We start from the raw sequence: 26,786 nt of genomic DNA, 5'->3' as shown, positions 1-26,786 counted from the left end.
CCCATGGCCTTCATGAGCTTTGTTTTGGGCTGCAATGGAGACCTGCAACTCTCTGCCAGTGAAAACGGAGCTTGGGAAAGAAGCCTACAGCCCTCACAAGCTCCATTTTCGGTTGCGATAGCTTCCTGCAACCCTCTGCCAGTGAAAACGGAGCTCGGGAGGGCCACACGCAGCTCTCACAAGCTCCATTTTCACTGGCAGAGGCCCCGCGGGCCAGTCCTTTGCTGTTTCCAGGGCGGCCCTGAGGGCCAGATCTAAGCATCCCTGTGGGCCGGATCTGTCCCCCAGGCCTTGAGTTTCACCCTCCTGCTGTAGAGCCTTATTCTATTTCATGAATAATTGGAGGTATACTGTATATTTGGGTAAATTTGGTTTAAATCACTAGCTGAACAATCTCAAATGAGATCAATAGTAACAGGTAATGTCTTTATACATTACAAAGAAAGAATCATCATCAAGACACTTAGATAAAGAATGTTTAGGAAAGGCTGAAAGTCAGTAGGATGCCAAAAGAGGAGTCCCTTATGGGCTCCTCTTTTGGCATCTGCCAGGTCCCTTGCCCCAGTTAATTTTTTTAAATAACCATATAATTTTTTTTAAATGTTTTTTTAATATTAACAAATTGAAAGCATGAGCCTCCAAAATCATCTTCATTTCCAACACACACTTTCTGCGCCAACTCAGAAAGCTTAATCTGCCCAAGGAACTGCTGATCCTGTTCTACAGAGGAATTATTGAGTCTGTCATCTGCACCTCTATAACTGTCTGGTTTGGTTCTGCAACCCAACAAGACAGACACAGATTTCAGAGGATCATTAGAACTGCAGAAAAAATAATTGCTACCAACCTGCCTTCCATTGAGGATCTGTATACTGCACAAGTCAAAAAGAGGGCTGTGAAAATATTTACAGACCCCTCACATTCTGGACATAAACTATTTCAACTCCTACCCTCAAAAAGACACTATAGAGCACTGCACACCAGAACAACTAGACACAAGAACAGTTTTTTTCCCAAACGCCATCACTCTGCTAAACAAATAATTCCCTCAACATTGTCCAACTATTTACTAAATCTGCACTACTATTAATCTTCTCATCATTCCCATCACACATCTCCTTCCACTTATGACTGTAACTTTGTTGCTTGTATCCTTACAATTTATATTGATATTGATTGTTTCCTGATTGCCTATTTGTACCCTATGACTATCATTAAGTGTCGTACCTTAGAATTCTTAATGAAGAAAGTATCTTTTTTTATGTACACTGAGAGCATATGCACCAAGACAAATTCCTTGTGTGTCCAATCACATTTGGCCAATAAAAAAGTCTATTCTATTCTATTCTATTCTATCCTATCCTATTCTATTCTATTCTATTCTATTCTATTCTATTCTATTCACACTTGGATGCCACACAAGCTTCATGGTTCTTCCGAGAAGATAAAGATGGAGAACAGCTCAAGCAAAGGTTGGAGCTGACATTAACTACCTCCAGGGGCTAGATAACATGTATTTTGAGACTGCAGTAGCCATTTTGCAAACTATAAACAATTCCCGAGAGATCATATTATGGATTTTCTAATTTCAAATTGACTCACTCGCCCAAAAGAGGAGAGGAATCTGCAGTGCCAAATGGTGATAGAGACAAATAAGGTAATTAAAGGGGGGGGGAACCCAAAACAATTTAGATTTAACAGGTCACCTGGATGAAAGAGGCTAATAAGGTATAATTGTGGCCCTCAAATTAGACATTCTGCAGTCAAGCCAACAAGGTTCCTTCAAATCAATTTACCACCAAATTACTATATGCTACATGGGATTGTGCTCCATTATAGCAGAGTATCATTCTCAGTGACTAGTTGTGGTTCCGTGGGATGTCAGGCACAACGTTCTCCCATCTTTTGTAACCTTTTAAATTAAAGGTGTCAAAACAGAACACAAAAGGTTAATTTCTTAGCTATCCCAAAGCTTGTTAGAACACCTCCTTTATGAATAACCAAGTTGGACCAGACAGTTTGTATATGGATTCGCATACAGAATAATCAAGGTCAAATTTGGGAGATAAAAAACAATATTTTGGATAAAGTTTGGGAATAAGCAACTACCAGCAGACCAGAGTTTCGACTAGACATGAGAAGCCTATTGAAACAGAACTCTTCTAGAGCAAGAAGTAGTAAGCAAAAAATAATAATAATAATAAGGCATAAAATAAGAATAAAAAACATATGTAGCTAAATCGATGTACACAAATGCCCTTCCTGATTATACTCCTTTTTTTTATCTCTTGCCTAGAAGCCAATCTTCCTTCTCTTGCTTCCTAGTATGGTTTGTATTCCTCTTTCAGCTCTTCCTCTTCATCATTCCTCTAAGCATCCTTCTCCATATCTCCCATCAACTCAAGACTCTTCTATGGCATCCCGGAACATCAATTCTTTTTCATGCTGTTCCAAGCAGCTGCCTTATCCTCTTTCCTTACATCTGCTTTCATTTCATTCTGTTGTGAGATTAGTCAACCTTCTAATACTTTTTCATGCAGGACTCTTTTTTTGCAGACATTCTACCTTTCCTCTACTTTCATTACTTCTTTTCTTCTTTTTCTGTGTCCATTTTTTTGTTCTCAAGATCCTTTCTGGACATTAAAAAACGGCCTGTCCTATGCTCATAATTTCTCTTCCTTTGCAGCCTTCATTATGTCCAAAACAAATGTTTTCTTAGCAGATACTCACTGGTCATCATTCTAATTCACTTTTGGGTCTAAAAAATGGTTTATTAAATTTTCCTGCCTTTCCTGAATTTTTTCTTACACATTTATGTCATCTAATTGAAAATATTTGTGTGTTTTTTTCTGGAGTAAATTACACAATTTCTACCCAGACCTAATCTCCCTATTTTTCCATGTATACAATCTAATTATAGGAGTATAACATGACACTATCTTAAGGATTCCAATTTTCATTCAAACCTACAAGTACCTAAATTACACTCAATCATATTTTCTGATATACATTTTAAAATTAAACCTACACCTTCTCTTCCCTGCAGATATTCCTTAACTCTATTCCACAAAATCAGTCGATTCAATCAGATTTATTTTGTCTTTCATTTATCTCTCAACTTCACAAACATGTCAATTTTTTAATTTGTTTCATTTATTAGTTCAAAGCCATCTATTCATTTGATGTTACAGCTCTGTTTACATTCATAGATTCAGAATTAGCCAAAGAATCCATGACAACATTCCTCCACAGCACACTTGACTTAACCAAATACACAAAAATTAAAACACCCAGGATTATGGATCTCATAAACCTCTGCCTAACCACATACTTCCATATATATGTATTATGCAAAACAGAAAAAAAATCAAGAGATGAAATATTGTGTGAGGACTTCCACCGCCTGTGGCTCCATATATCATATAGTACTTTTTAAGAGGATAAGAAAAGCAGACTGGATTACCAGATATAGTCATAACTATGCCACATGCAGAATTCTCTGTTCTGGTACGGGCAGTAAATAGTGTCTTTTGTTACAATTTTGCCAAAATGTCACAAATGCAACCAAAACCCAGATTTACCCTTTGCATGCTTATGATATTTTATGCAAGGTCTGATTTGCAAACCTACATTCCCATTGTCTGCATCCAATTATGTAGCTATGGAGAAAACACGTTGAAGAAGCGACAAATTACAATTTACAGTGTAAACTACCATAGGATATTGTTTAGTTTAAGCAGCACTTAAAATCATAACATTAACTCTCTTGTGCCAATGGCATGTTTAGAACAGGTGTGGGAACCTTCTTCCTGGCTTCCAGCTTTGGTGGGTAGGCAAGGGCCATGGTGGGCCAAACCATGTCATAAACAGGCATGGACAAATTTGTTGTGGCCTGCCAGTGGCCAGCAGAGCTGGCAGCAGATTTGGACAGTGAGGAGTTGGAGAGGAACATGGGCCAGTCCTGGAGTCTGGGGAAGGCTTGGACCAGGACTCTAAATTGGAAGCAGAGAGAGGGCCAAGGCCATCTGGTACAGTAGTTCTTTGCTGCCTCCGGAGTCTGACATCAGCGAGGCAGAAGAATAGCGGGAGCCTGTTCTCAGTGTGTGCATGCACAGAGCTGTCAGAAGACAGGAACAACTAAGAAAACAGGGTCGACTTTGGAGTAAGGCTTGGAGATGATTGGCCCCTCCCATAAGACATAAAAGAGAAGCGAACAGGACATGAGTTTTTGCAGGAAGCAATTAGTTCATCTGGTCGTAAAAGCTTTGGAAAAGTTCTTTTTGACTCTGTGCTAAGTTTGGCCTTGCCTTGTGTGTGGCAGTTAGTTCTCTGACAGCATTCCAAGGGAGATAAGGTGGATGTTTGTAAACACTCCCCTGATAGACTGTTTGAGAAGCCTTTCAGACTGTGAATGGCAATAATTCACAGCCACATGAATAAAAGAGGTTTGCCAGGACTAAGATTGTGCTGTATACTTTCTAAGGAAGCCTAGGTCAGAACAAAACTTGGAATTTTATGCCAAATCTATTTTATAGTATATACTGCAATGTTTATGTTTTTTTCTATCTCAAAATGGTGGGAAACCATGCTGTGGAGTTTTGATAATTAGATAAATCAGGAAAGCAGGGGTCCCAGGGCCACTACTGGCCTCAAACCTCCATGTTTGGTTGATGGCAACTGGTGCTGGATAGAAGGATCTGCATTCAGCAAGACTTTTGATACTCTTTTCCTCAATCGCAAAACAGACATAGCAAAACACCCTTCTCCAACTTAATATTCAGATGCCCTGGATTGCCATGCCCTGAATTGCCAGCCTGCATGTTAGGTTGAAGTTCAGCCAAGAGGAGATGAAATTGGGAAAGATATTTGACTTAGTTGTCCACTTGTCCTAATAAGTCTCTGTCTATCTCTGTCAAGGAAAAATAATTCTAGCATAACTTAAGTTTTCCTTCTTAATTCATAAAGATGTTTTATGTCGCATGCATCAATGCTCACGTGCATAACTGAAAATGCACAATTTGTGTCCGACAATGCATATTACGTATACCTATACTTACAAATGTCTTTGACCAAAGTTCTCAGTGAAAGGGAATTAATAAGGAGTGTCTGCATAATTTTTTTTGCCATTTCAGCTACTCTGGGATCATACTTTTCCCTTAATGCTCACCATAATCCTGTCACTGTCGATGATGGTGTTCAATCTGTGTGCAATTGTCAAAACAGTACACTGGGCAAACTTTTCACGGATTGTCTTTTGAATCAGCTCATCTGTTCTGAAATAAACAACACAAGTAATGTGAAGAGATTATGCAACAAGCAAAACAGTTTCTGCTTCTGGCACTTTGTTTTTCTATATTCTTTGGCATAGCTCTATGTCAACATGTTTTAATAAAACTGTAGCAGCAAAGTGCATGTTTGCCTTTTAGACACGTCAAAGTGTTATGTTACATTACAACACAGCATGTTATAGCCCTTTGCAGGCAGTCATTTCCTAAGTGAGGAGGAGAAGGAAAATGAGGATTGCGTTTGACAGAACCCCATATTTCCTTGACTGAATCTAAAAACAAATATGCAAAATTCATGTCACTGACAAATGGGCTTTCTAGTTCACATAACCAAATTCTATAGTATTCAGATCAAATAGTATTTGCTTGACAGATATAAACATTTAGTAATGTCTGATAGAAAATTTGTGTAGGATTTTTGTCTGGAATTAAGGAGAAACTTCCTAACAGTGAGAACAATTAACCAGTGGAACAGCTTGCCTTCAGAAGTTGTGAGTGATCCATCACTGGAGGTTTTTAAGAAGAGGCTGGACAGTCACTTGTCTGAAATGTTTGAGCTAGGGGTTGGACTAGAAGATTTCCAAGGTCCCTTCCAGCTCTATTCTGATTGACTGAGCAAATTTCAGGCCAGAGTATACATCTGAAAGTCTCCATTCTTTTAATGAATAATATTGTTTTCATGAAAAGTTAATTTGGTAGAAAAACAGTTTACATCAGACCTTACACAATCTTTTGACTTCAAATTTCATTAACCCAGTGGCAAGGAAATGTAAGAATTCTTGCCCCAAACATCCCAAAAGCATCATTGCTTACCATAAGGCTACCTAATGCAACCTGCACAATCTCTCAAATAATTCATTTCTCAATGCAATGCTTCTCATCCTTCTTTCTTTAAAAGAGGTATACCTCTTTCAAATATACCTCTTAAAAGAAGTATATTTGACCTCTTTTAAATGAAACATAGTGCTCACGTTCTCACTAAAATAGCTTTGATGTGTCCCAATTTACATCAGAGATAAGGCAAATTTCATGGAGAGTATATTCATAAAGAGTTGCTACAATTGTCATTAAGAATCTACACTTGTCTTCATATATTTTATATTCACTATTAAGTAGATATCTAGGAATTGAGCCAACTCTAGCAATAAGTTACTTTTGCTTCTCAACACAACCATTATTAGTGATGAATGTTTCAGTTGAAACATTCCTTTCCATAGGTCAACCTTAAATAATATAAAGTCAGTTTTTTATATAAAATAACAACAGGAATATCTTGAGGCAAGTTTCTAAATGTTGAGATGATTTTAAAAATAAATCATAAGTACCAATAAAATAAAGAGATTCCCATTGGTCTTAATTAAATAGAATTCTCAACCAAATTTCTTCAAAAGGAGAATAAGCTTTCTTTGTTACCATCTTGAATCTACAGAGAACTAGAATTTTTCCTTGCTCTTTTAACTGTAATTTACTGGAGCTCCATCTTTTAACTATAGTTGATTGAATGACCAATTTATATTTCTTTAAATCACTGGGTAAGATTAACTAAAATGTAATATGGATGCCACAAAAATAAAATATCATACATAGAAAAGGCATCCTTTTAAATATGTATAAAAATAATTATTTCTTTTAAATAATTACATTTAAATGTTTTTTATTCATTTAAAAAATCAAATTAAATTACAGAGAATGAAATGTTGTCTTCTTGTTCCGTAAACAATTATCACTGTATTTGGTTCTTAATATAATACAGATAATCCTTGACTTACATCCATAATTGAGCCTGGAATTATGCTTGTAAATTGTGCTGGTTAAATGGATCATCAGATGGCCAATCCGATTTTATGACATTTTTTGTGGCAGTTGCTAAGTAAAACTGCAGTTGTTAAGCAAATGCCATTGTGATTAAGTGAATTTATTTTTCATAATAGTTATTTTTAGTAGAAACCGGAATAAACTTCATTTTTTATGGCAGAAAAAGTCATAAATTGCAGTCATATGTCTATGGGACACTGCAAACCACCATAAATGCAAACCAATTGCCGAATGCCCCAAAAGTAATCAAGTGACCATGAAAGGGAGAGGTGGCATCAGAACTTTGAATCTGGGTTGTTAAGTACCGTTTTTTAGGTTCGTTGTCCCTAAAATTACTAAGTGGCTGGTTTTAAATTAAGGACTACCTGGATTAGAAATATAATTTTTATCCATTTTCTTAACTCTAATATTGAATTGTAAGCCACCCAGAGTCAGTTGCTGAGATGGGTGGCTATAGAAAGAGATGAAAGCTAGATAGCTAGTCAGACAGACAGATGATAGGGGAAGAGCATTCAAGCAAGATCTGGAAAAGGTCCATTGATAATGAATGTGATATTTTTACCAAAATGAACATTTGGATTTCTCTAAGAGTAATCAGCTTTTCCATTTGTGTTCATCTATAATTATCTACTTATTATTTTTATAATTATTAACATTGTTGCTTTTATAATGGATTTTTACCATTGCAGCAAGCATTTTTCTAATTGTTTTTTATATCAGACACTGAGACTCTGTGTAAATAAAAATGACATACAACTACAATGGACCAATATTATAATAATGCCAGAGATAAATTGTAGTTCCTGTTTACCTCGGGTCAACATTTGCAGTTGCTTCATCGATGATCAGTATTTTATTCTTCTTCAGGATAGCCCTGGCGAGGCACACCAGTTGTCTTTGGCCAACGCTAAAATTAGATCCAGATTCTGCCAATTGTGCTTCCAGTTTGTCAGGTAGGTCTTCTATTGCTTCTTTCAATTGGACCTATAAGCAATTCATAACAGTAATTCTAAGTTAATTTTTTGTAAGAGATCATTAAGGTGCTTTGCATCTAATTTCAAAATATCCATACCATCTTATTTTTAAAAAGTGCTTTAAAATAAGCAGGTCATAGTTTTATGGATTTATGGCATTAAGAGAGAGAGAAAGAGGGGGGGGGCAAGCCAGAACTCATTGATTGAAATGAGTTAACAAGATATGGACATAACTTATACGATTAGTTCAATTTGGGGTACATTACCAGATGCCCATTGTACATACTGAACTTTTCCATCAGCAGTAGTTAACATGCTCACTAATGAGGGACCAGGGCATGTATAACCCCAAATATTTAAAGGATATCAGATTTCCTGCTGAAGTTAACAACACTTGTTCAGGTCGTTCTAACTTACCGTGATGTTAGAACAAGGCCACAAAGAACAAATTAACAGAACAGAAGTCTTCTGTATATCATAATACAATGGAAAGCATTGTTTTCCAGAAAAATTACCTCTTCTAAAGAATTCCACAAGTCTTCATCACTATATTCATTGAAAGGATCCAAATTCTTCCTCATAGTCCCAGTAAATAAAGCTGGCTCCTGAAACACAAGAAATTTCCAGGCAAATTATTTTAATTAATCAACCTTGATGTTTCTATAATAAAAGTTAAAATCCCTTAGCATGTTTAGGATAACTAAAAATAGAATATGGCAGGAAGGCATGTTCAAACAGAAATGTAATGAAGTCCCAACAGCTATTTTTTTTCCAAAGCAAAATTGGGAGATAGATAGACAGACAGAAGAATACCGCAGAGGTGTTAAGAGAAAATAGAAAGAAGTCTTAATTGCTTTTCTTCCTGACAATTTTTCCATAAGCAACTTTCTCTTCCCAAATATTTTCACTCCGAAAAATTACTAAAATGTATTTGTCTACCGTATCTGTATCTAATAACAGTTCATTTAGTGACCATTCAAAGTTACAACAGCACTGAAAAAAGTGAGTTATGACCTTTTTCCACACTTACGACCATTGCGGCATCCCCAGTGCCATGATCAATGGATGATCAAAATTCAGATCTTTGGCAAGTGGTTCACATTTATGATGCTTGCAGGATCCCAGGATCATGTGATCACCTTTTCTGACCTGCTGACAAACAAAGTCAATGGGAAATTCAGATTCACTTAACAACCATATTACTAATTTAATAAATGCAATGATTCACTTAACAACTGTGAAAGAAAAGTCATAAAATGTTGCAAAACTCACTTAACAAGTGTTTCACTTAGCAACACACATTTTGGGCCCAATTGTGGTCATAACTCGAGGAATACCTGTACTGTACAGTATTTTACTATAATACAGGGAGTCCTCAACTTACGAGCCCAACCGAGTCCAACATTTATGTTACTAAGTGAGAAATTGGTTAAGTGAGCTTTGCCCCATTTTACGACTTTTCTTGCCACATTTGTTGCATGAATCACTGCAGTTGTTAAATTAGTAAACCGGTTGTTAAGTGAATCTGTTTTCCCCTTTGACTTTGTTTGTCAGAAGGTTGCAAAAAGTGATCAAGTGTCCCCAGGACACTGCAACCGTCATAAATGTGAATCGGTTGTCAAACATCTGGGGACACTGCACCGCTCCTAAGCCTCAAAAATGGTCATAAATCATTTTTTTTCAATGCCATTGTAATTTCAAAGGGTCACTAAGTGAACTGTTGTAAGTCAAGGACTACCTGTATTTTATTTCCTTATTACAAATTCCTGATAAAAGAGCTCCCAACAGCTAGGGATCCTGAGGTACATAGGACAACATCAGATTGTCGAATGATGGTATATTATACATTCCACAATGTAGATTTCACTTATTGTAGATCCTTCCCTGTTGGAAGGAGAAAAAAATCTTCAGCCTACAAATGATCATTAGTTCATCACTGGTGATGGAGATGTCTGGTTTCATTCAATGGTGAAACTAAAATAAAATGTAGATTGACTGGAGTTGATGCTTCCACTTCAGCTAAAGTAAGCACTAAATTCTGTTGAAAATAGAGTGATTGTTAGGTTAGTGAGAACAGGATATGTGCTACAGTTTAATGCAATACATATGCATTGCAAAGTGCTCATGGCTTGTCAAAAAGGCTTAGGCCACACCCACCGTGGCTCTGCAAAGGTAAAAAAAAACGTTGTGATATGTCACAATACGTCATGTGACACATCTGAGTTTGACATCCATACTTTAATAGGCTTGAGATACCTAGATCCGTCAAACATTCATCATACACCTCCAGACCCTTTATCGTATTTGTTGTTCTCTGCACATTTTCCAGCATCTCAACGTCTTTTTTGTATCGAGGTTACTAGAACTGGATGCAGAAAATCCAACTGTGGTCCTACCAGCACGGTGGTAGTACTATCACTTCTCATTATTTTGACACTGTCCCTCTGTTGATACATCCTAGGACTGCATTGGCTTTTTTGGCAGTTGTAGCACACTGCTGGCTCATATTTAAGCCAGCACTTAGATACCTCTCCCTGTTACTACTATTGAGCCAAGTACCACCTATTCTATATCCATGCATTTGGTTTTCCCTGCCTAAGTGCAGGACCTTATTTTTCTCACCACTGAACTACATTGTGTTGGATAGGGCCCACTGCTCCAGTCAAGATCCTTCTGGATCTTGAGACTATCTTCTAAAGCAGGGGTCTCCAACCTTGGCAACTTTAAGCCTGGAGGACTTCTACTCCCAGAATGCCCCAGCCAGCTTTGCTGGCTGGGGCTTTCTGGGAGTTGAAGTCCGCCAGGCTTAAAGTTGCCAAGGTTGGAGACCCCTGTTCTAAAGTATTAGCTGTAATTAGAGTTTTGTTATTATGATTTAATAACAATTATTATAGAATTAAATAATTATTTAATTAAAATTAGAAATATCTAATTTAGTTCAGCTGTTGTTTTTTTGTTTTTTTTTGCCACTTCAGCCACTTTCTGTATCCACGTTTCCCCCTCCTATGAGAAGCTAAATTTACTTTGTCAGAGTGTTTACAGCGTGACTATTATTTTGAGACAAACCAGGAGCAAAATACAGGACACAGAGGTTTGTCTTACAAACAGTGGTTTATATACAAGACTTCTATATACAAACATACACATGGTAGGCACATACCAGGCAATCAATCAATCGTCAACTCTACACGGAGAACTACAATGCACATGGCAGATGATAGAACACAACCAGGAGAGTGATACATGAGGAGAGAGAGAGAGAGAGAGAGAGGCCCTTTCATGGCCTCCCTTATATAGACATCTTCTTAAAGCGGCAATAAGCCTGCTGACTCATCCTCAGTCCATCATCCTGGTCCACAGCCTTACAGCAGCTGGTCAGCTTTAAATCTTCATTACCCTGATATACTTCTCTAAATCTCAGAGTTCACACATAGATGAGGTTATGTGCACCAAACACATGGCATCTGCAGACTTGTCACATCCCAGTTCAAAATGCTACATAGGCGCACTAGTGGAGGTTCCATTGAGGACCTGTATACTGCACGAATCAAGAAGAGGGCCGTGAAAATATTTGCAGATCACTTGCATCCTGGACATAAACTGTTTCAACTCCTACCCTCAAAACGACGCTATAGAGCACTGCACACCAGAACAACTAGACACAAGAACAGTTTTTTCCCCGAAGGCCATCACTCTGCTAAACAAATAATTCCATCAACACTGTCAGACTATTTACTGAATCTGCACTACTATTAATCGTTTCATAGTTCCCATCACCAATCTCTTTCCACTTATGACTGTATGACTATAACTTGTTGCTGGCAATCCTTACGATTTATATTGATATACTGACCATCAATTGTGTTGTAAATGTTGTACCTTGATGAACGTATCTTTTCTTTTATGTACACTGAGAGCATATGCACCAAGACAAATTCCTTGTGTGTCCAATCACACTTGGCCAATAAAATTCTATTCTATTCTATTCTATATTTATGACTTGTTTAATGAAAAGATAGACCTTTTTGATGTTTCTCACACATTACAATAATATCCCAGTCTTAAAATTCAATCAAATTTAATGCCAGCTCCCCTCCCAAAATAAACAGAATGGGGCAGGGACGGAAAGGAGAGACTGCCTGGAATAAATGCTTAAAAACCACTTATAATAATCAGCAGTAATAATGATAACACATTGGTATAATTAAGCCCAAAAGGTTAAACTATGTACTTCCAAACTGCAATTTGACCCATAGGTGACTACTATACTTGTGAAATGACTTCAGTTTCTTCTGACAGGCTCACTTAAAGATACACACTGCAGCTTAGCATAATAGTTCAACATAGCCTAGAGGTATTCAACTGTCCCAAGTGTCTTTAATCGTTTTCATAAGAAGCATATACACAGGTAAAGAAAGAACGTAGTGCAATGATTAACTGCCAACAGATTACAACCCATGAAGCTATTTTTATTTTAATGGGGTAGTAAAGTATGCCAAGTTGCAAAGCTCTTTGGATAAAATATTTTCAATGCATTTCTGCCAAGTTATAAGGTCCGTAAAATCATCACAGGCAGAAGAAATGTGCAGTATAATATAGTTTTGTATTCCCCTTTAAGATAGAAGACAATGAAATAGATTTTTCATTTCAAAAACGGCAATTCCTGCCGTATAATTTTAATTACAAAAGCTTTTGATCAAATGGGCTCAATAAAGCATTAAAAATGCTGATTTTTTTAAAATATAAAAAAATCTTATTTTTTAAAAAATCTATCAATGGTATTAGATGTACATTTCAGATATCGTGGAGATGAACTTCCATTTCAATTTTTTAATAGTTTAGCAAAATGGAAAATTTCAATTCATAAAATCTTTATAACTGCTATAAAATAGTAGGAGCACATGAGTATTGCAGAAGAAGATAAGGATAGTTTTAATTTCAACTCCGGGCAAATAGTTATATAAAAATTGCCTGCTTCATGAGAGGAAGCTCATAAGCTAAACTTATAAAAAAATGATAAATTACAGTCAGAGAAATAGATATTTTTGCCTCAAAGGACTGATGTTAACAGTCCTTAATAAAAGTTTCATGAAGTAGCATTTAAAGTAGCGTTCCTCAACCTTTCGGCTTAGAGGCCCAGTTCAGTTGGCCGGGGGGGGGGGGGGAGAGAAGGGATGTTTTGTGTGAGGAGCAGATGCGCGCACAGCTTGTGCGAGTGGGGCTGCGAGCACCGGCCCCCGCCACTCACATGAGTCGGGCTATGTGCATGCGCACTGACCTGCCACTCATACAGCCCGGTTGCAAATAAGTCATGGCTCCGTAGCGGGGCATGCCCACTGGTTGGGGACTCCTGATCTAAAGAAGCAGTTAAAACCATATTTTTCAATTCTGGCAACTTTAAGACATGTGGACTTCAAATCCCAGAATTCCCTAGCTGGCAAACTGACTGGTTAATTCTAGAGGTTGAAGTCTACACATCTTATATTTCAAAGTTGAATATCTTAGTGAAGTTTCCCTGCGATCCAGGTAGAGTTGTCTGGAAGATGAGTCATGGCAACCGGATCTCTTTTTTGGTTTGAAACATTTCGCTATACTTGGATAAGCAGCAAAATGTTTCAAACCAAAGAAGGAAAGAAGTCCAGTTGCCATGCTTCATTTTCCAGATTCCAAGATTCCAGATTCCAAAACACTGTTAGAAGTTAACCAGCATTATAACTTCTGGAATATTATTAGCTTAGTAATCGTTTTAAGTATAGATCTAAGAAACTACTACAATTTGTGATACATGGAACTACCTTTAAATGTCTTGGTTGATTCAGAATGCAACAAGTCATTGCATTGCAACCTGTCACACGTTATCTGGCCCACATTATTGTGATGTTGTCGGTCCTGCACTGGCTTCCAGTAGGATTCTATTATTATTTTTAACCAATAAAACCCTTTATGGCTTGGTACTACAATACCTTCATAGTCACTTTCTCCAACCCATCCAGCAGGTTTATCCTGAGAAAAACTATTTGTAGTACCCTAATTTCAGAAGGCATCATTGGCAATTAGAAGCCCTTCTTCAGAATCTCATAATTTCTCTCTTTTTCTTGATAGATTCCCTCTTGCTCTCTTGCTCTCTTCTAATTCTTTCTTTCTTTCTTTCTTTCTTTCTTTTGTTCTTTCTTTCTTTCTTTCTCTTTCTTCTTTCTTTCTTTTTTTTGAAAATCAAAAGTACCGTGTTTCTCCAAAAAGAAGGCCGGGTCTTATTTTCTTTTGACTCCCCAAAAAATGGCTAGGGCTTCCTTTTTGGTGGGTTCTAATTATTGACTCACCTCGCGGTGGTGGCACTTACAGCCCCGCCAGCAGGAGCCCACTGCTGGCCCTCTTCTTCTGCAGCTGCTTGCCGCCACTCGCACACATCGCCCCAGCCTCCATTTTGCCTTCAAATGCCTGCCAGAAGGCATCTGCAGCTGATAACAGAGCTCTGGATTGATCCAGAGCTCCGTTATCAGCTGCACATGCTTTTTGGCAGGCTCTGAATGTGAAACGGAGGCCGGGACGATGCATGCGAGTGGTGGCAAGCGGCCGCAGAAGAAGTGGCCACAGAAGAAGGTGAGGCAGGTGTCAAGGTGTGCGAGGCCTCGTAAGTAGGGGAACTCCACCACCCATCCCCACCCTAGCTTATTTTTTACCTGTGTGCCTTGCCCCACCCCCTTCACCCCGGAGTGGGCAAAGTCTTAATTAGGGCTAATTTTGTGGGTGGGGCTTAATTTGATTGCATGCACTTGAAAACGTGATAGGGCTTCTTTTCAAGATGGCTCATCTTTTCGGAGAAACATGGTAGCATAGTAAAAATTGCCTAAAAACATTATTCAGAACTTAGATTTTAGGACAAACTATGATTAGCATAAGCCAAGAAGGGGAGGGGAAAGCCACACTTGAGAGACAAGGATGCACAAGCTGACAGTGAATGCATTCTTGTGATGCAGTTTTCTCAAACGAGAAATTGTTTTCAAAAGATATTCCACAAAAACTAACCTGGCTTCTTAGATATCAATAAAAGATGGATAGCTACAAGGAAAACTCAAATGGACAAATCTACCTGTTTTTCTAAGACACATTTGAGTAATTCGTAAAATATTTCCTATAAAATCTTCACAAAAATTCACCCACACCCACATATTCATGTGAGTTTTTACCCAGAGAAAAATCCACGTGCATTTTAATCAAGTGTTTTTACAGTCCCTTACAGCTGTTAAGACTCATGCGACATTTAAATCTGATTAATTAATTTCCATATTGGACATGTTTTGGATATCCATTTTTATTATATAATTGCACTGCAGAATTTGGAGAAATGCAGAAACTTAACTATGTATCTGTTCCGGTTCATGTAATCACTCAGAAGGTCATATTAGATTGATTTATACTAAAATGCAACAAAAGGCATTATTTATCTGACTCTGAATTGAATTGGGTGGTCAGAAGCAGGTTTTATGCATAATTCTACCAGCGCATTCATATTTAGAGATGCATGAAGGAATGTGATAGCAAAATACATTAGCCTTCCCATTGCATCCACAGCAGTGAAGTAGAATGTATGGAATTTTTATTGAACACTATGCATTATTTGCATTTTAAGGTTGCTTGAAATCAGCATAAGAAGCAGCTGATAGATGGGAGCTAGAAAAGACTTCCATAAGTTTGCTTTTCGATGGGAGAGATGAGGCTAACGCAGTTTATTTTAACGGTTTATCCTATCTTTTGATTTTAACTGGTGTGTAAGGTGCCTTACATGAATCAAATCAACCAACTAATCAAAGCCCATCTCTAGAATCAACTTGAACGTATTTTATTTCGATGCAGTAATGAATATTGAGAAATCTTATCCCCAAACCTTAAGTTTCACTTGTCAATCAAATTTAACCTGTCAAACGAATCAAATGTCTTCCAAGCAGCACTTACACACATCAAAACCATGGTTAACATTGCAAAAATGGAGGGCAAAAACAGAATTAGAAAATATACTCTGTATGGTCATATTATGCAGCTTTTTTCAACACAAACACAATAACCCAATGTAGTTTGTCATTGATATTATCAGCATCGTCCAAACCCAAACTTACAACTCTGCAGCCATTTGACAAGATGAAAAAAGCCTCCTTTAACGTAAAAAATAAGTAAATACTTTTAGATAGCTGAAACTCTCCCCTGTGAATTTAATTAAATCTTGTTTATACTGACAAGATGATAGACAAGGCATTTTTTGTTTTATTTTGAAGTGTAAGTCTTATACAAGGAATTTAACATATCAATCATGTATGTAACAATAAATAGGATGGAAGATAAAATTAGGGTAGGAAAACATCCTACCTTCTAAAAATGTATTTTTTTCCCCCTGAGGAAAAAAAAACCCAACCCTCCAGTATTATACAATACGGTCCCCACCTGAAATAGCTAGGAAAGCTTTCAAAACCTTGCAGCTATTGAATGAACAGTTCGTCATCTGTTTTCCCGAGAAAAGAATATTGTGCAAACACAAAGGCAGAAGAATTTAAGTCCATGTAAAGTCCTCTTAGGTACAAAAGGGCCATCAACTTCACTCAGCAGCGCTACTGTGCACTAATGAAACCTTCAGCATCCAGAAATAAAGAGGGAGCTTGCATTAGGCCTCATTCCAATTGTATTTATTTCCTAGTAATAGCATACATACCTCTTTCTGTGCTTTCTATTTTTTGAGCAGAAGGGAGAAGGGAGGATAAGGCGAAGAGGGCTTTTTAGAGAACCAAGCTGCTTGCCTAACTTTTTTTTTTTTTAATCACAATAGTTTGAAACAAAAATCAAAAAAAAAAAAATCAAAGAGAAAACAGGGGGGGGGAGCGTCACAGAAAGCCCTACAGCCCTCATTCAGGCGTCATGTCATATAATACGGGTCCCTTCCTCAGCCTCGGTCCAGGTCAGGTGAAACAATACACAACGCAACAAAAGGCAACCGGCAGAAGCTCCCTGCTCTAGTTTTCGTGGGAGAATGTGGCTGTAGCCACATGTTAGGTTGCTGACATGTTTTGTGCTTTTTGTAATGTTTAGCCTTGACAAGGAAGACATAAGAGCCATGGTGGCGCAGTGGTTAAAATGCAGTATAGCAGGTTAACTCACTGCTCATTCCAGGAGTTTGATCCTGATCGGCTCAAAGTTGACTCAGCCTTCCATCCTTCCAAGATCAGTAAAATGAGGATCCAGACTGTTGGGGAAAATATGTTAACTCTGTAAACCACTTAGAGAGGGCTGTAAAGCACTGTGAAGCGGTATATAAGTCTAAGTGCTATTACTATTACAGGGAGGAAGAATTAGAGAGCCCGATCTCAAAAATATATTATGAGTTTCATAGTAACAATCCTGCGACAATTGCTACATATTGAAATGATATACAAGTAGTCCTCAACCTACGTCCATAATTGAGCTAAAATGCATGTTGTTAAGTGAGAAATTTGTTAAGTGATTTTTGCCCCATTTTACGACTTTTCCCGCCACATTCGTTAAGTGAATCTGGTTTTCCCCTTGACTTTGCTTGCCAGAAGGTTGTAAAAGGTCATCATATGACTCTGGGACATTGCAACAGTCATAAATATGAGCCAATTGCCAAGTGTCTGAATGTTGATTACATAACCATGGGGATGCTGCAATGATCATAAGTGTGAAAAACGGTCGTAAGTCATTTTTGAGTGCTGTTGTAATTCTGAACAGTCACTAAATAAACTGTTGTAAGTCGAGGACTACCTGTATATTGTGAAATGGACACCCCTGTTTCACTATTCCTTGAAAACACATGACAACCAGAATGTATAGGGATTAGAGGATCTTTTGACTTTCTCCTTCTGAGATAAGAGAGAAAACTTTAAATTTGGTTTGACAAAATTTATGACTGACAACTATCTCCATGCCTACTCAGAATTTAACAGATTAGCAGAGTTGGAAAGGACCTTGTAGATCAGGGGTGTCCAAACTTGGTCCCTTTAAGACTTTTGGACTTCAACTCCCAGAGTCCCTCAGCCAGCAAAGCTGGCTGAGGAACTCTGGGAGTTGAAGTCCAAAAGTCTTAAAGGGACCAAGTTTGGACACCCCTGTTGTAGATCATCTAGTCCAGTGGTAGTCAACCTGGTCCCTACTGCCCACTAGTGGGCGTTTCAGCTTTCATGGTGGGCGGTAGGGGTTTTGTCTGATACTGAAGCACTTTCCTTTTTTTTAATTTAATTGACTTTCTTAAAAAATGTCATAGCATTATTTAAAAACATTTTCATTAGGTTTTCATAAAATTCCCTGTGACAATTTAAATTTCCGAAAATATACTATTTGTATCGCCTGTGCATAAGTTCACGTTACGTAAGTGAAATTAAATGGCGCTATAGTGCGACTGCAAACAAAACAGCCTCATCCCAGAATAGCTCGCTCATCTCCCCCAAAACACCCAGCTATAACAGACAAGCAGAGCTGGTAGCCGGCGCCCCCCCCCCCAAACCCAATCCACAATGCGTGAGAGGCATGCACAGATGACGATACATGGCACATTACTGTGGAACTGGTGGGCGGTTAGAAAATTTTACTACTAACAGAGATACAAAAGTGGGCAGTAGGTATAAAAAAGTTGACTACCCTTGATCTAGTCCAACCCCTTGCCCAAGCAGGAGACCCTACACCATTTCTGGCAAATGGCAGTCCAAACTCTTCTTCAAAGCCTCCAGTGATGAAGCTCCCACAACTTCCAAAGGCAAGCTGTTCCATTGGTTGATTGTTCTCACTGTCAGAAAAAAAATCTCTTTTTCTAGGCTGAATCCTTAGGTGCGTTGGAAAATAGCTTGACCCCCCTCCTCTCTGTGGCAGCTCTTCAAATATTGGAACATTGCTATCATGTCTCCCCGGTCCTTCTCTTCTCGTCACTAGACTAGCCATGCCCAGTTCCTGCACCCGTTCTTCATATGTTTTAGCCTCCAGTCCCCTAATCATCTTGGTTGCTTTTCTCTGCAGACTTTCTAGAGTCTCAGCATCTTTTTTATAGTGTGGTGACCAAAACTTATATAAGTCAGCATTTTGATGTCAAAGGAGCGAAGGTGATCAAGGCAGTCATGAGTCTAAAAGGCCCCATGGTTCTTTTGCATGTCACTAACAAAAGTTAAATTGCACTGATCCAGGGGTGAAATCCAGCAGGTTCTGAAGGTTCTAGAGAACCGGTAGCAGAAATTTTGAGTAGTTTGGAGAACCAGTAGTGGAAATTTTGAGTAGTTCAGAAACCTGGCAAATACCACCTCTGGCTGGCCCCAGAGTAGGGTGGGAATGGAGATTTTGCAATATCCTTCTCCCAGGAGTGGGGAGGGAATGGGGATTTTGCAGTATCTTTCCCCTGCCACGCCTACCAAGCCACACTCACAGAACCGGTAGTAAAAAAAAAATGGATTTCACTAGTGCACTGATCCCTCTCTTCCCCCCTCCCTCCCAGTCATCATTAAGCAACCTGTTTCTTAATTTAAAAAGCAACCAGGATATAAAAACATATTTGCTCTGCCCCCATTCCTGGGGCAGCACCCCAACCTTGTGTCTTCATGGGGACTGATAGGATTGTTTTTCAATCTGAAAAACAGAGTTCACAGGAAAAATGACCAGACATATTCCTTTAAAGTGGATGCAATGCAGCTTCTTTGAGGCAATGGTACTGGTCAGTCTGTTTATATTTTTACATATTTAGAATGGCACAAATGAACCTGAGAGATTGGAGCTGATAACCTGTTCAAAGCAACAAACTGAGTTAATTTAGCACATTGCAGAATATACGAGCAAAAATGTTCCCGCTCCAAACAGTCATTTTGAGTCTTCCAAAGCTGCTGCGATTAAAACATTCTCATTCTGGAATATCTCGAAAGCCAAATAAAAATTATCAATTTTCTACTGGCTGAAATTATATTCTCAGTGAAGTCTAAAATGCCAGGAACGGATTCTGATTCACAACACCTTAGCCCATAAAATCTTGTTTGTTTTTATGGCGTATATTTGAGAGGACAAAGAGACTGTGGGTGCACGCACACCCACATGTGCGCGTGCACAATCACACTCTCTTCTATTTGTCAGAATAATTTCTGCTCTAAAATATTTTATGTCCACAAAACAGAATGCATCCTTCCAGTCTTTAAACCAAATTCAATCTGTAGTCATAACTAATGGCTGAAAGAAAGCTGTTTGGGCATGACAGAAACATAGATAATGAACCTCTTAAAATAGTCATAATAATTTCACTTCATTTTCAGTCATCATTCAAGAAGAGAGGATTAACATACACAGAGACATCACGCTACTCTATAAGATTCCTGGCATATAACCAGCAGAGTGCAGAAGAAAGATAAAGAAAAATTTACAACCCTAAGGTTTCTGGAGAGCGCTGGATGGACTTCTAAAATAGGCTGATGCGCAAAGCAAACCAATACCTGAGGTATGATTGAAATTTTCTTCCTCAAGTCATGAAGTCCTAGTTCTGATGTCAAATATTTATCAATCCAAATTCTTCCTTGGGGCTCGGCCAACCGGAAAAGAGCAGCTATTAGAGAGCTTTTACCAGCTCCTGTTCTTCCAACAATTCCAACCTGAAAGACAAAAAATAGAAAAACATATACTAGGGGAAGAAGGACTTTATAAAGCACTGCTTCTAATTATCTTGTTTATTTTGCCTCTTGTAAGGCAAGATGTACACGGTAGATATTAGGCAACAAAAGATGCATAAATATTGTCTTTTAAAGGAAGATTTTCTCAGCATTTGAATGATCTAAACCTATTGTTTGATAATATAGTGATTTCAATTCATTTTTCTCATGCGAAGTAGGACTCAAACAAATATTTTCCCGGTTTAGCACATGTGAAGAGACGGCTTATTAAGACTTCTACTCTCGCCCTTAAAGCATAACTATCTTATTCCAGTCTTTAAATTGAACTCAAATGTTAATGTAATTTTATATGTTTCTGAAACTAAGTTTGTCTAGCTTCAGGCCCTGGGTAGCTTATAAAACATTATTAATATTTGCTTTCGAATAGGAATAACGGTGCTTTTGACTCACAATCTCAAGAGTAAATATTATGAGTGGTCTTTTTATAAACCTTCTGTCGTAATATCAGGAGTACAGGAATAAACATATATTTCTTTTATATTAAGAAAGTGAAACAGACTTCTTAGATCCAAAGTCTACTTATCAATTTCTAGCTCAGCCATCAGAGACAATAATTAATTGTATTGAGTTTATTAATCAGCAAAGAGAGGGAGAACAAGTGATTGATTGATTAATAAGCTGATTAAGTGCCCTCAAGTTGGTATCAATTTTTATTTGAGTGACAGATCAATTCTCTCCAAGATGATCTGTCTTCAAGTTGGCCTTTTAGTTCCATTCATTGTAGCTGAAAACTGAATCTATCCACCTTGCTGTCAATCATCCACTTCTTTTCTTTCTTTCAACTTTTCCCAGAATTATGGGCTTCTCAAAGGAACTGCCAAAATATTACAGTTTGACCCCAATCACTGATATCTTAAGTGCAAATTCTGAATTGATTTGTGGGTTTTTTGTAGTTATCCATCATATTCTCAACAGTCTTCTCCAATATCAAAAATTAAAAGCATCGGATGCATTTTCTATCATTCAAACTCCAGGTTTTGTAATCCTATGAGGTCATGATGAAAACCTGAACAATTCTAATACTTGTAATTACAGTCAGGCCTGGACATCTGAAGATTTTTTCTAATATTGTCCTCTTTAAATTCAAATAACTATACTGAAACTGAATCAGGCTTCAACTTCACAATTAAAATATCTAAATTGTGCTTAAAATTGCTCTGTATTCCTGTATAACATTCCTGTATTTCCTAAAATACAGGAATATTAAAATAGATTGCTATTTAAAAAAAACAACAGAATGTTGTCCCTGACATTTGTGCCATATCAGAGGAAGAGGAAAAAGATCAAAAACAAGATGTGTAAACCTAACAATTTTTTTTTCAAATGAGCTGAGAAGTCAATAATGTGAATTTCACATGATGAAAACCATTTCTGCATTAACCCCCATTTTTTTAAAAAAAAAATCTGCTGAAAGTTTGTCAATAATATGATGATACCTTTAAACGCATTTCTCATATTACTTGCGTCTTTAATTAGGAAATGCTGCATTTTATCTCCATTAGTATTTTTTTTAAAAAAAAAAATCAAGATGTATACTGTGAAATCAGGAGCGGTGAGATTCTGAATTCACATTCACTAGGAGGTACTACCTAGCATAAGATCACAGCAACATTCAGAAATTCTTCAAACTTCCCTTTCAGCCACTAAAGCCCACCAGCTGTTTTTCTTCACTTGGGGCAATGTGATTTACCCTCCTCTTTGTATCAGCCGAATAATTGGAGAATTAGTTGAGACAAACTCTCAGCAACCTCTCTTTCAGTTGTCTTAATCGCTGCAGATGGAAGTTCCTGAGGGAACTTGGCTGATCATAAAAACACTAAACGAAGTCAAAGTCTATCTTTTCTTAGAAGGGAAACCTTAAGAAGATCCCAGAAGAGTAGCCCCAGACTGTAAAGTCACAGAATGCAGTCCCAAAAGCAGCAGTGGCAAACCACTTCCTTATTCCTGCTAAGAAAACAGCCCAAGTAGTGGTGCATTCATTCAGCAACATATTCCCTCTCTTCCTAGTCATGTTCCTTTGGTTTGTTATTTTGCATGGCATCTGAATCCTTATCCACTATTAGAAGAGCGTATGACTACTGCAAGAGTTGGCCCAAAGGCAAATAAAAGTATGAAAGTGATAAAGAGATATCCTGCATAAATCCGTAGAGGCTTCCGCTTACCCATGAAGTCATCTCTGCAAAATAAATGCCACGCTTTTTATATAGTAGATTTACATAAATAGCAACTTAAATAGTGGAATTATTCTTTCTGAGATTAACCAGGAATTAGGGGGATGAAGCAGCATCTTACAAAATGGGAGATAAATCTAAGAAGAGAACTGAAGAGACTCATAATCTAACCCGAAACCTAACCTCCCTCCCTAATTGCTCATTCAAGCTGTTTCACAGTATTTGTAAAACCATGCTTGCAAATCTTCCAGTGCTTCAGGTAGGGCAAACAATCCTGGGCTGAATTAATCCAAGGTTTCAGATTTATTATATTTCTCTCCTGGACCAGCCTAGGATAATATTTAAAACTAGAAAATCATGAATCTTTCCAAACCTAATATCTACTGCATAATACAAACTATAAAAAGGTAATTAAAAATTAAATTTATAGCCTAGAACTTGAAAATCCATTTTATAAGACTTAAATCTACAAAGTACAACTAAGTAACATGGTTCTTATTAAGCATACATACAGTAACATATCAAAATTAATGTATAAGCTAATCGTTGCAAACTATTACAGAATTAATGAAGTGTGATATAATATTATTCTACACTATCTATAAAAATAAAAATATGAAAGTAGTAAAATATTCATGCTAATAGGCAATAATACTTCTTAATACTGTTAACCAAAATGACTAGAAAACTAAAGACAGAAATACGCTAATACAAGAATTTTATAGTCTCTATTAATAATCAGTTCCTAGAAGATTTCACAATCTGCTGCAGAAAGCATAACAATGCTGTATGTCAGAATTATAAGCAAAAAAAGTAGAAAGACCTAAATTGATCATTATGAACAGCATGTAAATACTGAGGAAATAAGAGATTGTCAAATGTCTCTATAAAATGAGTGCTAAAGAAAGCCAATTATTTCAGTATGCTAATATTCAAAGGGACATAAGAGGTTGGTCTCAGCATTTAAAATCTCTCACGGTCTTAAGTCTCCTGAGAAACTGGCCCCAAATAACTGAATGAGGATGAATTTGAAGGTAGGTATTCCCAGTCCTAGTCTAACATCCTAAATATTATACCATTATCATATTAATATATAATTAATCATTAATATAATAATACAAATCATCTAACAACATATTATTCCAGAATCTAATTGATTATTCTTCAGTGAAAAATCAGATTAAGGTTGAACAAAGACAGACATTTTTCCAATTTCTCAGATCAGCCAAAGTTGATTTGAGTAGCCCTATACATTGTAAGCCGCCCTGAGTCTTCGGAGAAGGGCGGGGTATAAATGTAAACAAAAAAAAAAAAAAAAAGTGATAAAATGCTGTACAATCAGGCCAGAAATGCACTAACAAGGGAGATAAGAGCAGCAAAAAGAAGCTACTCTGAAAAGCTAAAGAATCAGTTTTCAGCAAATGAACCAGCAAACATGTGGAAAACTCTTAAAAATATCACCGGCTATGGCAAACCTCCTTCCCAGGCTGAAGGTAATCAACAACTGGCAGATGACCTGAATGAGTTTTACTGCAGGTTTGAAAGGAAACTACAGCCACCTATCTCCACAACCCCCATCTCAGACACACCAACAACAGCCAAGCCTCCTACAACTGACCCCATTTCATTGGGTTCACAACCCCTAGTGATCACAGAAAAGGAAGTGCAGGACCTATTTCACAGACAAAAGCCAGGAAAAGCTCCAGGCCCAGACAAGATAACTCCTTCTTGCTTAAAAGTCTGTGCTGACGAATTGGCTACTAATATCTTGGAAATTTTCAATAAATCACTAGAGATGTGTTATGTTCCTTCTTGCTTCAAACGCTCTATCATCATCCCAGTGCCGAAGAAGCCCACCATCAAGGAACTGAATGACTACAGACCAGTTGCTTTAACATCTGTAGTCATGAAAACCTTTGAAAGGCTAGTGCTTTCCTACCTGAAAACCATCACGGATCCGCTGTTAGACCCCTTGCAATTTGCATACCGAGCAAATAGATCAACAGATGATGCTGTTAATATGGCTCTGCACTACATCCTACAACATCTTGAGTCTCCAAAGACCTATGCAAGGGTCCTTTTTGTAGACTTTAGTTCAGCATTCAATACCATCATTCCAGACATTCTTCTAACTAAGCTAAACCAGCTACAGGTACCGGAACAGACTTGTAAGTGGATCACAAGCTTCCTAACAAACAGGAAGCAGCAGGTGAAGCTAAGCAAGATCACATCAAATACCTGTACAATTAGCACAGGGGCCCCCCAAGGCTGTGTGCTCTCCCCACTTCTCTTCTCTCTGTATACCAATGACTGCATCTCCAATGATCCATCTGTTAAGCTACTGAAGTTTGCAGATGACACAACAGTGATTGGTCTCATTCGAGACAATGACGAATCCGCATATAGACGAGAGGTGCAACCAAAACAATCTGTAACTGAACACACTCAAAACCGTAGAAATGGTGGTAGACTTTAGGAGAAACCCTTCTATACTTCCACCTCTCACAATACTTGACAACACAGTATCAACAGTAGAAACCTTCAAATTTCTGGGTTCTATCATATCGCAAGATCTCAAATGGACAGCTAACATCAAAAACATCATTAAAAAAGGACAACAAAGAATGTTCTTTCTGCGCCAACTCAGTAAGCTCAAACTGCCCAAGGAGCTGCTGATCCAATTCTACAGAGGAATTATTGAGTCTGTCATTTGCACCTCTATAACTGTCTGGTTCGGTTCTGCAACCCAACAAGAAAAACACAGACTTCAGAGGATAATTAGAACTGCAGAAAAAATAATTGCTACCAACCTGCCTTCCATTGAGGACCTGTATACTGCACGAATCAAGAAGAGAGCCGTGAAAATATTTGCAGATCCCTCGCATCCTGGACATAAACTGTTTCAACTCCTACCCTCAAAACGACGCTATAGAGCACTGCACACCAGAACAACTAGACACAAGAACAGTTTTTTCCCGAAGGCCATCACTCTGCTAAACAAATAATTCCATCAACACTGTCAGACTATTTACTGAATCTGCACTATTAATCGTTTCATAGTTCCCATCACCAATCTCTTTCCACTTATGACTGTATGACTATAACTTGTTGCTGGCAATCCTTATGATTTATATTGATATATTGACCATCTATTGTGTTGTAAACGTTGTACCTTGATGAACGTATCTTTTCTTTTATGTACACTGAGAGCATATGCACCAAGACAAATTCCTTGTGTGTCCAATCACACTTGGCCAATTAAAAATTCTATTCTATTCTATTCTAAAATCATCTGCTACAATGTCCTTCCTGTCAATGACTACTTCAGCTTCAACCACAACAATACACAAGCCCACAATAGATACAAACTTAAAGTGAATCGCTCCAATCGATTGCAGAAAATATGACTTCAGTAACAGAGTTGTTAATGCCTGGAATGCACTACCAGACTCTGTGGTTTCATCCCAAAAAACCCACAATGTTAACCCTAGACTGGCTACTGTTGACTTTGCCCCATTCCTAAGAGGTCTGTAAGAGGCGTGCTTAAGAGCACCAGCGTGCCTACCATCCCTGTCCTAATGTTCTCTTTAATTGCATTCATTTTATGTATTCAATTCATGCTTATACTTTTATATATTATCGAATATGTACTTGACAAAATAAATAAATAAAAATAAAATAAATAAAATAGAATTTTTTATTGGTGAAGTGTGATTGGACACACAAGGAATTTGTCTTGGTGCGTACGCTCTCGGTGTAGATAAAAGAAAAGATACATTCGTCAAGTGATGATGTGATCAAAATTCAAATGCTTGGCAACGGGTTCATACTTACAACGGTCACAGTGTC

The 26,786-nt window shown here is 37.7% G+C and overlaps 1 protein-coding gene across 1 annotated transcript in view; it reads right to left on the bottom strand.

Annotated features, from left to right (window-relative positions):
- The window catches only part of ABCC4 (ATP binding cassette subfamily C member 4), a 222,824-nt gene that overhangs the window by 35,572 nt on the left and 160,466 nt on the right, over nucleotides 1-26,786 (bottom strand). The window contains exons 26-29 of the mRNA XM_058184767.1: nucleotides 20,533-20,688; nucleotides 8,590-8,679; nucleotides 7,912-8,084; nucleotides 5,168-5,273 (exon numbers count right to left, since the gene is read on the bottom strand). Of these exons, the coding sequence (XP_058040750.1) occupies nucleotides 5,168-5,273; nucleotides 7,912-8,084; nucleotides 8,590-8,679; nucleotides 20,533-20,688 (525 nt within the window). The remainder of the gene's footprint in view (nucleotides 1-5,167; nucleotides 5,274-7,911; nucleotides 8,085-8,589; nucleotides 8,680-20,532; nucleotides 20,689-26,786) is intronic.

The sequence above is a fragment of the Ahaetulla prasina genome, chromosome 5 (assembly GCF_028640845.1).
Source record: "Ahaetulla prasina isolate Xishuangbanna chromosome 5, ASM2864084v1, whole genome shotgun sequence".
NCBI lineage: Eukaryota > Metazoa > Chordata > Lepidosauria > Squamata > Colubridae > Ahaetulla > Ahaetulla prasina.
Note: the sequence above shows the minus strand (reverse complement) of the source record. Positions and strands in the feature narration are given on the sequence as shown.